At 37.5% G+C, this 16,295-nt stretch overlaps 1 protein-coding gene across 4 annotated transcripts in view; it reads right to left on the bottom strand.

Annotated features, from left to right (window-relative positions):
• Window positions 1-16,295, bottom strand: part of NELL1 (neural EGFL like 1) — a 960,090-nt gene that overhangs the window by 691,264 nt on the left and 252,531 nt on the right. For all 4 annotated transcript variants that reach the window (XM_017948552.3, XM_009186422.4, XM_021926833.2 and 1 more), the window contains 4 exons: window positions 12,537-12,609; window positions 11,445-11,527; window positions 2,225-2,359; window positions 1,188-1,290 (listed from right to left, as the gene is read on the bottom strand). In XM_017948552.3, coding sequence (XP_017804041.2) covers window positions 1,188-1,290; window positions 2,225-2,359; window positions 11,445-11,527; window positions 12,537-12,609 — 394 coding nt within the window. The remainder of the gene's footprint in view (window positions 1-1,187; window positions 1,291-2,224; window positions 2,360-11,444; window positions 11,528-12,536; window positions 12,610-16,295) is intronic.

Here is a 16,295-nt window from a genome sequence, read left to right as displayed (position 1 = left end):
TAGTTTTTCAACTTCTTCTGCTGAAGAATATCAAGAATGAAAACAAATAATCTGTACCTACCAACAACTCTCTCCATCATGGGATCAAACTATAATTCAGTATCCAGACACCTGAGCTGCCTATATTGCCAGACATGACTTCCAAAAGTTCTTGGAACAGAAATAAGAAAGTTCTTCTCCTTAGAGCAACTCCAAGTACATCCCCCAGAGCAATGGGTGCAGTGTGCCAACCATAAAAAAAGGAAGATTACAAAGTTCCTTTTTGAAAAGTTCAACAATTATTTGGGCTGCTGCAACCCACTTTCACTGCTATTCTCACTTTCAGTGTCGTAATAGGTGACATGCTGTTCCTGGCAGAATGACAGACCACTGTGCTTTGAAGGCTACTGACATTGGTGTGTTTCTTTTGGTAAATAAATGACCTTGAAAATTATCCATAGCATACATTTCTGACCAGAACTCTCCTTTTCTGTAGAGGACCATATGGATTGATAAAAAGGCTATGGGCTTTGTAGTCAACAGAACTAGTTTTCTGTCTCACCTCTGCCACTCACCAGCCTCAGAATCTTGGTGAGTTAACATCCCTAAGCCTCAGCTTCCTGCAAAATAGGGGTAATAATAATACCCACCTCAAGAGTTGCTGTGTGAATTCACTAAGCTAGTAGATTTAAAGCATCCAACACAGTATATGGCACATACCACATGTTCTAAATAACAGCTTCCATATTTTAACTGAATTTCATCCCAAAGTTCCTAACAAAGGCCCCTTAAGAAGAGGAGAATCTAGCCAAAACCTCAGAAAGCCAAAATACAGAATTTGGCCTTTAACTTGATCACTTAGAATGAGGGGACTAAAGCCTATGGAGCTTCAGAGTTGTGAATTCACAGATCAGCCTCACCCACTTGTTGGACAAGTGACTTAATCCCCGTGAACACACGTTCCTTCCACATAGAATGAAAGAAGAACAGTAATTACAGTTGATGTTAGGATTTTTTTTAAAAAGCCCATGTTAAGCGTCACGTTGCAAGTGATTAAAATATTGTGGCTCTTCTTACCATATATTTAATGTTACATAAACTGCCAATGTTTCATTTCATCAATGTCAATGAGTTGAGTCCAGAAAAACACGGAAAATAAATAAATCTCAAAACACAGACAGCCAGTCTGACCCTCAGTCAGTACTTACGTCGGCAGACCTTACAGCACTGGCCAGCAATGTGCACCGGGAGGGAGTCTGGGGAGCAATTGAGAGGGGGACAGGACATCCTTCGGCATTCCACGGCACCACTCTGAGGAAGGAAGCACATGGAACATAATCTCAGAAGTATCCTTTGATAGCTCCTGTTGTGGAGATCATTCAGATCTCATCCTAGAAAACTCATCGGGGAAACAGAAGCAGTATTAGAATTCCCAGTCCACTCCAGGACCACAAATAAAGTGTTTTCTCCAGCCTGAATGACCCGTACCACCTCAATTACGTTTCTGAAATACATCACTGGTTTCATTCTACCTGCCCATGTGTGCTAACTAGATTATGCAGAAAACAAAAAGTCTATTTTTATAAGAACATAAATAACACATTTGCAGACCCTGTCAATCATTTCTGAGGCTCTAACAATCTGTTTTGTATTTTCCTAGACAAACAATGGCATTCTTTGGATATTTATCAAGTAATTTCAACTGGACAGGGATTACATACTAATTTTTGGAGGGGGCTGTTATAATTCACTGAAACAGATGAAGGGATATACAAATAATGGATATCCTGACAGTGATAGTGAGTCAGGGAGGAAACGCCTTACAATTATTTGAAACAGGTGATGGATACACTTTGTAAAAGACAATAAAAACATGTAGAGAATAATTAAACTCCCCTTTTAAAGTTATTCTGGTTGTGAATAAGGATAACCATTAGGTTGTTTGAAAATCAAAGGAGTCCCTTCTTTCTACTATATCCCAACCTTCAAACTCCAAACATTGCATATTAAATCAAACTAGAGTGTGTTGGCAAGGGAAAGCAGATTTTAATTTCCAAGTATTCATGTAAGACATGACACTTTTCCAGCATTGTTTCACAATTGCTCATATGGCTAGTGGGTGCTAAGTAAAAACCTAACAATTCTTAGAGTTAACATTATTTATTAAAGAACCAGGTTACACTCTAATTATCAAACTTGTCCCCTTACAATTGTTTTTACTGTATTTATTTACAAAGAGGCTTACTTTGCAAGTGCAGTTCCTGCAATGGTCACCATCTACCCAAGAGTCTTGGTCTCGATAGAGCAGTCCACTCACTTGACAAGTCTTCTCACAATGACAGTTTTCCAATTGACTAAGTCTTGTCTCTGCATAATTTAGCTGCAAGCAAGAGTTACTGAATGTAATTTCTGTAATTCAATTGCATCATCCTAACAAAGCTAATAGCAACAAGAAAAAAAAACCCTTCTGAGAAGAAAGTGCTCAGAGCAGTTCACTGATTCTTAGCATTATCTGTTTTTTGTTTTATTTATTTTTTTACACAAGGTGGAATCACTCTAAATTGAAGACATATTGGCTATCATGGTCTAATGAATACCAAATGAGACATTAAACTGTATCTCAGGAACCTCATGGGTGTTGATAAATGTGTGTGCTTTCCATTCAAGCCCACACAAAAACACTCATAATGAATGTGTTCTCAAGGACTCATTATGATGTTTACAGGCGATCTAATCAGGAACTCCAAGGCTCTTACATTTATCTCCCACTATCCTCTCTATGTTCTTCACACACTAATTAGAATGTCATGGTTTACAAACTAGGAAGTCACTGCCTTCTGTCTGATGAAAAATTCTGGAGAACTGATGCCAGAAAAAAAAAGAAAAGTTGTAAGAGGATCTCCCAAACAGAATGCCCCAGGAATTCACTTTTGTGTTTAGAAGAAGGTCAGGCCTAATACCATAAAAATCCTAGAGGAAAACCTAGGTAGTACCATTCAGGACATAGGCATGGGCAAAGACTTCATGTCTAAAACACCAAAAGCAACGGCAGCAAAAGCCAAAATTGACAAATGGGATCTAATTAAACTAAAGAGCTTCTGCACAGCAAAAGAAACTACCATCAGAGTGAACAGGCAACCTACAGAATGGGAGAAAATTTTTGCAATCTACTCATCTGACAAAGGGCTAATATCCAGAACCTACAAAGAACTCAAACAAATTTACAAGAAAAAAACAAACAACCCCATCAAAAAGTGGGCAAAGGATATGAACAGACATTTCTCAAAAGAAGACATTCATACAGCCAACAGATACATGAAAAAATGCTCATCATCACTGGCCATCAGAGAAATGCAAATCAAAACCACAATGAGATACCATCTCACACCAGTTAGAATGGCGATCATTCAAAAGTCAGGAAACAACAGGTGCTGGAGAGGATGTGGAGAAATAGGAACACTTTTACACTGTTGGTGGGATTGTAAACTAGTTCAACCATTGTGGAAAACAGTATGGCGATTCCTCAAGGATCTAGAACTAGATGTACCATATGACCCAGCCATCCCATTACTGGGGATATACCCAAAGGATTATAAATCATGCTGCTATAAAGACACATGCACACGTATGTTCATTGCGGCACTATTCACAATAGCAAAGACTTGGAATCAACCCAAATGTCCATCAGTGACAGATTGGATTAAGAAAATGTGGCACATATACACCATGGAATACTATGCAGCCATAAAAAAGGATGAGTTTGTGTCCTTTGTAGGGACATGGATGCAGCTGGAAACCATCATTCTCAGCAAACTATCACAAGAACAGAAAACCAAACACCGCATGTTCTCACTCATAGGTGGGAATTGAACAATGAGATCACTTGGACTCAGGAAGGGGAACATCACACACCGGGGCCTATCATGGGGAGGGGGGAGAGGGGAGGGATTGCATTGGGAGTTATACCTGATGTAAATGACGAGTTGATGGGTGCAGCACACCAACATGGCACAAGTATACATATGTCATAAACCTGCACGTTATGCACATGTACCCTACAACTTAAAGTATAATAATAATAAATAAATTTAAAAAAAAAATTATCAGAAAAAAAAAAAAAAAAGAAGAAGGAGGTCAGGAAAAGTAACCAAACCCCCAGGTAAGATCAGAATTTTGTAAAATAACCTTTTTTATTTTTCTAGGCCACCCAGTCATTGCCAATAATCACAGAGTCTTAGACTCTCCCGCTGGAAAGGGATTATAAATCTTGAATATCCTCACAAGAAACCTCAAGTGATTATCTAGCCTTTGCACATCTCCAGTGGAGGAACATGTATTATCTTCCAAGGAAAGCCACTTTTTTCAGTTAGCTCTCAATGTTTGAAACATTTTTCATGGTTTTGGCTGTGAATTTTTTCCTGCCATGCCTAGGTTTTCATTGTAACCTATCCTGAGCAAACCTAATCTTCATGCATTTGAGGTTACCCTGTCGTCTTGACCACACTTGGCACGACCAGGTTCCCTTAACAGCTCCTCATGATATGATTCCAAGCCTCTCTTCTGATCACTTTTCATACAGCCTACTCCAGTTTACCTTCAAAAATATGGTGCAAAAAAACCCTAAATACAGCACTTTGATATGATCTGTCTACTGTCACATCCATATGAAAGAGTAACTCAGTCTAGTAGTGATATTACTCCCCCTTTCCCTCTCCTTACATAGAGACCCCATGACTGAAAAACAAATATCATTTCCTAGAAAATTATCTGAGTTTCTTTTTCCCTTCTCAATCATGTTTATCCTTTCATGTCTTAAGTACTTTCCCCATACAGAAGATCAATTCAACATTTGATCTAACTAAGATTATTTTGAGCCACTATTTTAAATATAATAGATAAATCTAGGGAAAGACTTCCACCATCTTTCTACATTAACTATGGTTCCATTTCATACACATTCCTCCGACTTACTCATACCAGAACTACTCTCTGGAAACATGTAATTCTAACCTTTGTTTTTGTCATTTATTTCATCCTCTTCCTCCAAGCTTTTGGAATTTCTCAAGAAAACTTGCCCCTTGTCTGCCTTTTATGGGTGGTAGCAAAGGGCAGAAAAAACAACAAATAGGATCTTAGACCAACCACCATGCACCATGAGCAGCCCCTAAAGACCTAAGAGTTGACGCTGCCTGAAATATTAGCTTCCTATCACTCCTTCTAATATGCATGATCTTCTAAAAATTTATGTTTCACTTAAAACCCCAACCCAGGCCAGGTGCAGTGACTCACACCTGTAATCCCAGCACTTTGGGAGGCCAAGACGAACAGATGACCCAAGGTCAGGAGTTCGAGACCAGCCCGGCCAACATGGTGAAACCCTGTCTCTACTAAAAATACAAAAAAAAAAAAAAAAGCCAGGTGTGGTGGCAGGCGCCTATAATCTCAGCTGCTCTGGAGGCTGAGACATGAGAATCTCTTGAACCTGGGAGGCAGAGGTTGCAGTAGGCCAAGACCACGCCAGTGCACTCCAGCCTGGGCAATAGAGCGATACTCTGTCTCAATAAATAAATTAATACAACAAAACTCCAGCCTAATCATAGAGTTTATAGAATCTATGATAATTAAGTTATTTGGCAATGCTTTAGGAAACAGACAAAATACACTTCTGAGTTTGGTGATACTCTTGGACTCTGAGGGATGATGGCATATGGTTTGGCCACTTGCCAATACCAAAATCTGAAAATGTTCAAGTCCTTTATATAAAATAGTATAGTTTGCATATAACATATGCACATCCTCCTATATACTTTAAGTCATCTCTAGATAACTTATAATACCTAATACAATGTCTAAACATCAATTCATTCACATGGATTCAATGCAGTACTTGGTACACAGAAAATTCAAGTTTTACCCTCTGTAACTTTTTGGAATTTTTTTCTAAATATTGTTGTCCATGGTTGGTTGAATCTACAGATGTGGAACCTCAATAAAAAGAAAGTGACAACTTCTCACTTATCTTTACTTCATTTCTATAGCCCCAGTAGTTCCTACATAAGGGCAGTAACAGATATATGGCCTTGGATTGAACAACAGAGTTGAACCAGATCTGCATTCCTCCTAAAAGGGTCTCAGAATTGTGTACCTTTGTGAGAAGACTCATTCCTGACTTACTCTGAAAATCTGAAACAATTCTGGTGTCTGTATCACTCCAAAAAGGGAACTTCTTACAGACTAAATGGCCCAAAAGGCAATTCTATATCTATCTAAGCTTTCTTAAAATCCAGGAGCTTGCCTAAGGGTAACAGTGGCAATTTCTAGCACTGTCCCACAAAGCTGAGCTATGCTCACCTACAAAACTCAATTCCAAGGAAAATGTCAGTTTTAATATAATAAAAGCTATTCTCAAGGCTGATTTTGTTTCCCTTCTGAATGTGGTTTTTATTTTTAATATTTTTAGCCTTTCCTGACAACATTGAAAAGTCCTATTCTCTGTAATAATAAGAGCACATCAAATAGACACAAAGGCAAAGGGATGTTAAGGCAAAAAGCTAATTTTTCAAAGATGTTTCATGTAACCTCTTGCCTTCCCTTTCGCTCCTGCTAAATCCTAAAAGAGCAATAAAGGAGACAAACAACTGTGAATCAAAAAATGAATTACATTTTCTGTCATTGGTATTAGCATGCTGGATTTATACACATTCATTTTCAAAAGCTATTTCTATACTACCTGCCACTTTCTCTAAGATTGTCTGCAGATTCAAAATAGATATGGTATCAAATCTACATCTCCATTCTGTCTTCCTTTTGTTTATGCCTTTATCTAAGCACCAGGGACCAAATCATTTCTTCTTAATTCTACACAATGAAAGACAGACAGCAGAGGCCTTTTTTTAATCGTCGGAGGTCAATGAACAGATCTAAGTATATTAGTCGTGTGGTGGATTGTTTCTTTTCTTTGAAATACATTTATTTGGCATTTGCTATATGAAAGGAAAAAAGAGGCTTCTATTGTTAAACATTTAAGCTTAATTGAAAATTCATTATCGAATTCCTCAAAAGAATGAAAGTCTCAAAATTAAAGATGTTACAAGCTTAAATGCCACTCCAAGTGATTTGTCAAATATTTAAACAGAAGTAATCAAGAAAGTCCCAGTCTTCAGTGTCTCTTCTTTCTGAGCTTGAAGTCAGAATGGGATTACAGTGCAGTTGGGATCTGATAGCAGGACAGAGCCTGACCCTGTCACAATGTTCCCAGCAGGTAGGTAGTTCCCACAATATCAAAACCACCTGAGAGAACCTTCAGAGTAAGCCAGGGGTGTGGCTGATGCTTGTAGATCACTAAGGGAAACGGAGGAGGACAAAAAAGGGTTATTACTTGAGGTAGCAGCCCCATCTCTCTTCTCTGCCTTAAAAAAAGTACAGTTTTGCCAAAATGCCAGAATTCCTCAACAGAGCTCTTATCTACCCTGACCTCTGTCCTGTATCAAGCAAGGGCACAGTTACTTGCCAGCATGCCTAACCCTAAAAGGAGAAAAGGAACAGTGAGCTCTCCTACACAGACCCCTGGACTGATCTGGTATCTACATCTGTTTAGTTCTGATTTTGGCTACCAATTCCTATCCAGCTTGTACACAGAGTTTCCTCTCTGGAAGGGTTCCAGGGTTTCCACCTTGACCCAAGAGGAAGGACTTCCTGCTGTTTCCCAGGACTCCCAGACTAGGGTCTTGACAGCAATGTACAGGCTCTACCAGACTTTGTGATTTCAAGTCACTGGGTAAGATGTGCATTTTCTTAAAGACCATTTTCTCTAAGGAACCATCATCCCCCCATGGTTGTCTATGTTTTCTAGGTTTAAGGGTACAAATAGCAGCAGCCACCACCTAATGAATGACACTTCTGTGACATGCAACAAACCTCATTTACCTGGGCTCACAAAATCTTTACAAGAGCAGGAATAATTGTCACCATTTTACATATGGGGAAACAGATGCTGAAACAAGTCGAATAACTTATTCAAAGCTACAAATATCCAAGGAGATTATAAAATAGAGACTCAGAATCGTTATCAGCCTGACTTTAAAGCCCATTCTCTATCTCCACTATGAATTATACGACTGTCTACTCATCTTAATCAGAACTGCTGGACAACTCAAATCAAACCTCCAAAAATTACCTCCAGCCCCATTAACCAAATTCTGCCACAATCGGCCTATTTAATTAAAAATAAAGACTGGGCCCAGATAAATTTGGTGCCATAGAATTCCTTTTGCATCTGGGAACCATATTCAACTTCAAGTCTGCCTGACATCTCCAGACTCCATCTCCTTCCATCTGCCAAAAGAGTGAGTTACATTCCTGCCTCCACCAAGATGGCAGACTACATACCCTGAAGGACTTCACCAACTGAACCAACTAAACTGCTGTATTCAATATATAAATTAAAACTTTTGAAAATTGTCACAGAGCTAATATAAAAGGAAGAAAGTCACAGAGTCCAAAACAAAGTGACTGCAGGGATCCCAGGAAATAAGTGAGCACTAAAGACAACAACATCCTGAAGATTTCTAATGAAATGTGGAGCCCTTGAGCTTCCACCCTGGTGGTTGCACAGGGTATAGGGGACAGAGCTGGGAAAAAGTATCTTCCCAAGTTGGGTACCTTAAAGGAAGCCCCTATATAAAGATTTGGTACTAACATGTGATACCGTCAGTCTTAGAGTGAACAAAAAGAAGGAGGCTTGCACAAGGCAAAGAAAGAAAACTTTCATGTTCAGACCTTGGCGCCAGCTAGAAGGAAAAAAAAAAAAAATCTTCCTTGAAAATCCTTAAAGAATACTTTCCTGAGACTTCACCTGGCCTATCCTAGGTGTAGCAGTCCGATTCTGAGCAATCTGGTCTGAAAATACTTAAGTAGATAATGTCAAAGAATTTTCACATATTTCCAAGGAAAACAAGCAGCTCATAGCCAAAAGGGTGCATTAAGAGACCTTATTCTTTAAAAAATAATACAACAATACAATAAAAAAGAGACCTAGGCCTTGCCATAACCTTCCTCTTTGAAAAGTTACTACAAGTTCTATGTTCATACATTTCATTCCCAACAGGAGTGATCTGAAAACTTTAGTTCAGCTCAATAAAATGATCAAACATTCATTTCTCTTTTCCTCTCTTTTTATTTGCTCATTCTTAGTAGTATCTCCATCCTTCTGCCAGTGGATGTAGAGGGTTAGAAAGAGTAATATTACTCCCTATTTATATCTTTTATCTCTCTTCCTAACCCTATCTTGTCAAACCATAAACTTTCTCAGTCATGATTCAACTTTCAGGATCTAACTACCTGAGTTCAGGTCCCAGCTCTGCATCTACTCTCTTAGGAAAAGTTATCAGACCTTCCTGGACCTCAGTCATCTCATCTGTAAAGCAGACTAATAAATTAAAGCAAGCTCAAAGGACTGTGGTAAAGATTAAAGTGACAGTGGATATAAAAGCTTAAGCATTATAACTAATACATAGTAAATGCTTGTATTACTGATTTTCCGTTTCTTTTAGATCAACGGTTGACAAACTAAGGCCAGTGGACCAAATCTCGCTCGCTACTTACGTTTGTATGTCCTGTAAGCTAAGAATGGTTTTTATAGTTTTCAAGAGTTATAATTTAAATGATTATACTTAAATGAACTAAGTCTACACATAATATCCCTGATTTTGCCTCTTGGCTTGCAAGTCCCAAAATTTAGTAGCTAGTCCCTTACAGAAAAAGTTTGCCAACGCTTATTCTAGATGATCATAGATTTCAAATTACGCAGCAAAGATGGAAGTACTCAGTTTTCAAATTGTAATTCTATACACGGTTTGGAAGGAACAGACTTAAAAATCTGCCAAAGTGCCAAAGGGAGGTTTAGAAAGTGGATTAAACCATTTGCTGCTTGCAATTGCCCACAATGAAATATCTTCTGCCTCACAAATGCCCATTTTACATAATAATGTTTTGAGAATAGAGCTCAATGTAGTTCCTAGATGATGTGTGGCTAAAAAGAGAAAAATGACATTCTCTGCAATGGGAAAGAATGACGTCCTCGAAGCTGGAGAATGAAGAACCACAATCACCTGAGACTGAGTGGCATGTTTCCTGTTCCAAAAATTCGGTAGCATGCTAAAATATAATTAACAGTATTGAGATCAAGCTGCTCCAGACAAAATGAAATAAAAGCCTCTCCACGACACAAGCTGGGAAGGCAAATAATCACCTGCGTTTCACATTCCCACTATACTCTGAAGTGAAAAGCTAATGCTTCGGATCTAAGCCCCAGTCTCAATCGTTTTCTCACAAAAATTATGCATCTCTCCTTTCCAGACAAAAAGGGGCTTGGCTTAGCCAAAAACCCAGTTTGAAATAGAAACATTGTCTTCAGCAGCACAATCCATGGGTCCAAAATATAGCCTTATCTCGCAAACGCTTACCTACCCACCAATTTTTTTGCACATGCCATGGCTAATGGTAGGGAGCAGTCTTAGCCGCAGGTACAATAGGATTAATGTATCATTTTCACTGTTATTAAAATTCTTCCTTTGGCAGAGTATAATGTCTCTTAGGCCCAACCTAATTCTTTCTTCGCCCTAGGCTGGAACTCATGTCCACGACTGATTGGTATGATAACAACAGCATTAGCCACATTTTCTATTTTTTCAGTGTCTTTTTCAACAAGGCTCAAGGCTTTTCATTATGAATATACACTTTATGAATATATATTAAAGCCCTTAGTTGTTGACATACTGGGCTCTGCCACTCAATATGAACATATCTAGGGTAGAAAGTATGTCTTGCTCACCATTGCCTCTTTGTGCCCAACACAGTGCCCAGCAAACAGCAGGTCCTCAAAAGATGCTTGTTAAGTGGATGATGGAATGGAGAGGAGGAAAAGGTGCAGAATTATAAAAACAAAGGGGTTGAAAGGCAAATTTGGCCTCCTTTGCTATTTAACTCAGAACCAGCCTTGAAATGAATTATACATTAAAAATGGAATGTAATGCCTTCCTTTGACAGTAATCTGTTCCTAACCATAGCTATTTTGCCCCTTCTGATTATGCGCAATTATTCTTACATCCAAAATGCATTAGCTTATAAGAGCAGTGGCTCTGACCATAGATCATCTTACAGTATTACTACTTTAACAGCCAATGCGCAAATTCCTTTTCCACTCCCATAGAATCTACAGTGATACATATTGCCTCTTGCTTCCAAACATTTTTCAAGTAAACATTATGATACAGCTTAATAGCACCAAAGACAGGAATGGTTATGTTTACTATTGGTAGTCCTATTTTGAGTAAGAATAAAACATTTTTGTAGTAACATATAGCAGATGCCAAGGCTAAAAATGTTTCCATTATAACACATCACTCCGAATTCCAGATAGGACAGAAAAAGAAATGAAACATCACAAGTGAAATTTAGATACCTACTTTTGCAGTCATCTTGGCCAAAAGCTCTTGTAAATCCATTATTCCTTGTACCAGGCTTAAGAAATCACTGCAGGTTGGGCAAGCTCAATAAAGAAAATATAAAATGTATATTTATATTGTGCTAATATAAGCAATAAAATTTTAAAACAGTAGATATGTGACTACGTAGAAGAGTTTTTTGGGGGTTTTTTGGTCAATATTGCTTTGAAATTTGAGTGAAATCACAGAGGATTTCAGGTCTGGATCTTTTCCTATTTTAATAAGCAAAAAGAAAGGAACAGGAAAAAGGCACTGTTAACTAAAAAGAAAGGCAACATGACATTTTAAAGTTAAAATTAAACTCTCATTTTTACAGGGAGGTAACTGAAAAAATGTTAAGTATCATAGAAGAAGAAAAAGTAAACTGTCATCCAGGTCAAGAATCTTAATGAATAGTTTTTTAAAATATATATTAAACATATCTTTCTATATCCACCAATAGAATCTGCTAACTCTTCTTTTCAAATTTTAATTCAATAAATGATATGGGTTGGCTGCATCCCCACTCAAATCTCATCTTGAATTGTAGCTCCCATAATTATCACATGTGGGAGGGACCCAGTTGGAAATAATTGAATCATGAGGGCAGTTACTCCCATACTGTTCTCATGGTAGTGAATAAGTCTCACAAGAGCTGATGGTTTTATAAGGGGTTTCCCCTTTCACTTGGCTCTCATTCTCTTTGCCTGCCACCATGTAAGATGTGACTTTGCTCCTGTTTTGCCTTCCACCATGATTGTGAGGCCTCCCCAGCCATGTGGAACTGTGAGTCAATTAAACCTCTTTCCTTTATAAACTACCCAGTCCATAGTTTATAAAGTTTATAAAGACTACGGTATGTCTTTATCAGCAGTGAGAAAACCAATTAATACAATAAATGATACATATTTTTTTAAAGACACAGAGTTATATAATGTAGATAATAAGTTCTCTTTCAGGATCCCCAGCACCTCAGAAGTCAACACTGTAAACAATTTGGGTCTATCTTTCCAGATGTGTTTCTCTGATATGATCAACAAGTTATATATCACAATGCTTTAAGTTGCTACTTACTGCGATTTAGATTTGGACACTGTGTTATATATCCATTCGGCATAAAGATGATCTTCCCATCTTGGATGATCCCCTTGATAACAGAAGAGACAGGTGGCAATCAAGATTACAGTCACCAGCTCAAATGGCGCCTATGCAATCACATACTCTTGGCAGGTCAGATTATTTTTCAACAAAATTGATTCATTCAAAGGGTGAGCTAGCCTTAGTATATACTGAACTACTCTAAGGCATCCTACTTTAGGAATCTTGAATTGAACATTTACGTGGAGAAAGCTACAATTAGTTACCACTAGTTAATGCCAATTATAGATTATATCACCAAAGATACATCAATAAAAAGCATTGATTCAATAAAAATTCTCCTTAATGCACTAATCATCCTGGAACGTTAAATACTGCTGATTTACAGGATTTTTTTAAAGTGGGAAGAAATATAAAAGAAACATATTAGCCTAAAATTTTTCTACTGATTCATTTAACCAAGGAAATAAAATTAGACATTGGGAAAATTCCGTAACAATCCTTGCTCCTCAACTAATCAAGTAACATGAGTCTTTGTTGATGAGTCTTAAGACAAGAGTAAAAGGTGGTCTATTAATTCTGTAATTCAGTCTGGAAGAATAGCTCAAATTTAAGAAAGTCATCAGGGCTGTCATCTCTCAATGAAAATATTGACTTGGCTTTTGAATTTTTCAAGTTGAATTTCAAGATTCTGTTGTTAGGGTTTTTTTCTGATTTGATGGCAGAGATATTACAGAACAGATGGAAGATGTGGAAGCTGGTTCAGAATATTGAGCCTAATCTATAAATAAAATATAGGCTTAAGATAGTGATAAAAGTCTTTCAGAGGGAGTAACATTTAACATTTATGTGCTCATCTTCTAAACAGAAGGCAATCAGCAAATGCTGTTTTTGACTTATTATTTCAAGAAAAAATATTAATTGGAAATATTAATAGAAATAACAGGATCACAGCACCTCTTCCACAGAATGATATGTTTATTAACCTCTTCCTCTTCAAGGATGATGCAGTGTTTGTGATTACAAGAGAAGACAGCCTCACCGTGGCGAAGAAGTTTCTGCCACTGCTGCTCAATATTAATTCATAATCTCTTGCAGAGGAGTACCAGGGAGCAATTAATGGAGCACAATCTAAATGAATTAACTTCTCTCTGGGATGAAATTATGCAGTCTTTCAAAGCAAATTAACTCCTTTGAGAGGCTAGCACACCTTCAAGCATACATGGCAATTTGAGACGAGCATGGATTAGAAGTCAGGGAACCTGGGTTCAAGTTCTGGATCTGTCTCTAACTAACAGGGCAGACTTAGGCAATAACTTAGCCACCTTCTATGAGCCCCAGTTGCTTCATCTGGAAAAGAAGTGCTAGGTGAAAAAGCTAAAGATCCACCCAGCACTCATGTTCTAGGTCAATGAAACAGGCCTCCAAACTGAAACTGTCACATTTTAGGCATCTATGCTTTCATTACTTTTCAAATAATCATAATAATAAAAGAATGTGAACAGACAGAACTATAGATTTCCATCTTATGGATTTCCTGAAACATGGAAAATTTCAGCACTAAAACAGAGGTTCCTAGGCAAACCAGGACAGCTGATTACCTTAGGTGATGCAGAATTGGTGGAAGTATATGTAAAAGGATCGGATCCATACCTGTTCATCAGAAGACCCTAGATTATTTTTATTTTTATCGTCATGGAAAAGGGTGCTTGGAAACCTGGAGCACATATGTCATGGTGCTAAATACCTTTCCAAAAACAAATGGAAAACTCATTTTAAAATAATACCCCATCCCACTAATCCTAAAGCAAGAAAATACAGCACACAGCAGTTTTCCTTTTCCTTTTCAAGTGACTTTACTCATTTTAGTGACATTATGAATTACAAATCACCTGTCCTCATACCTTTCCTCTGTCTGTATCTCTCCTTACTTACCTATCTTTCCACTTTTAATCTCTGGTACCTGTGTGTGTCTGTTATAGATTAGGTGAAGGTCAATGATGTTGACTTGAACAAAAAACAGAAATAAAAGCTGACAGCTTCCCAATGCTCATTAACACAAAAACCCAAAGCACTTGGTATTTTTTATGAGGAAAGGTCATACAGGTGAGCCCACATACTGGCATGAAAATTTGTTCCTACCAAATGAATCAAGATGGGAATGTTAATTTATTTGAACGGTTGTAAGTCAATGCTGGATTAAAAGAAAAGCAGTGATACCCTACAGATACCACTTATAATCTAAAGATGTCTGAGTGCATGTGTGTGTATGCATGTGACTACACACATTTATGTATATCACAGCACCTTCCCCAGAATAAGAATCAGAAGATCTGGTATTAAATTGCTATATGGACAATTTATTGCCAGGACATTTGCTGATAAAAGAAGCATTTGCTAAGCATGTAGTTTTCTTCATAAAACTACAAAAGGGATTTTATAATGTATAAAACTACAAAGGAGCTCAATCAGCTTTCTTCTTCTCAAAAAAAAAAAAAAAGTGTGTGTGTGTATATGTATATATATATAAAATCTATGAGGATTTCCACAGATGAAAATGTGCCTTCAAGCACTACAACTTCCCCCAAAGGCGATATGGCATAAAAAGACAAAATTTTTATTATTTCTCCTCATTTAACTCTAAATGTATCTACATTTAACTGAAAAATGCAACTCTAGCTGGGCCTGTATTAGCTGACCTATTTTGATCTCATTTTTTCAGACCTATGGTTTTTGCCATATTATTCATCTTGGCAGTGTTTCTCAAATTTCTAGTTTCTGAGAATCACCTTGAGTATCTGCTTAACATTCAGATTCTTGTGTCAACCCAAAGGATCCTGTTTCAGTAGGATTGGAGTGGGCCCAGGAATCTTAATTTTTTTAAAAAAAAACCTCTTCCAGATGATTCTGATGAATGGTAAAAGGACCTCACTTTGAAAAATTCTGCTCTATTGTCAACAATTTGCTTCTTTTGGAGCAAGAGGGTTTACTCATTAAAAGTTCACAATGGTTAAAATTATTGCATCCAACTCATATATAAACAGAGTAAAATCTCACTGATTTGGAACTGAACAAAATCCAACAGAATTACTAGATTATATTACAAACACCATGAACGCAAAGATAATAGATTTTCATCTTAGTATCCCCTGAAGTTCCTATTGTAGTAGATTTCACATAGTAAACACAATAAATATTTTAAAGCATCAAATTATTGAAAACTATGAATTATACAATATTGAACCACATAATTTTGAGCACAATTAGGATCTATGAAGATCATGTAGGGCGTTAGTTTTTAATTTAGGGTATATATCAGAATTTTGGAAGAGGTTGAAAGAACAGTCATGACTATTTTGAAAACTGTCTGAGGTCATTTTGATACTTCCCATAAGAACTACTTATCTAGGACCAGATCACCTGGTCATATGACCTACGAGAAATTTAAGGCTTTGATACCCTAAGTAGCTTTTCTAAAGGATACCTTAATCCTAGGCTATATACTACAGGGCTACTAACTCTTGCAAACCAAAAATAAAGTTCTAAGGCCCCCAACCATCTGAATGAACCTCCTCCTCTTGGCCAAGGGCATTCCAGAGTTGACATGGAAATCTAGTTTAGGCCATGATGGAAGAGGAGTTGAACATCCTTCATTATACCCCTCCAGCATTTACATCAACACAGACCTTAAGTCTAATGAGAAACATTTACAATATATTCTTCCTGAAGGCTGCT

Source organism: Papio anubis, chromosome 12 (genome assembly GCF_008728515.1).
Source record: "Papio anubis isolate 15944 chromosome 12, Panubis1.0, whole genome shotgun sequence".
Taxonomy (NCBI): domain Eukaryota; kingdom Metazoa; phylum Chordata; class Mammalia; order Primates; family Cercopithecidae; genus Papio; species Papio anubis.
Note: the sequence above shows the minus strand (reverse complement) of the source record. Positions and strands in the feature narration are given on the sequence as shown.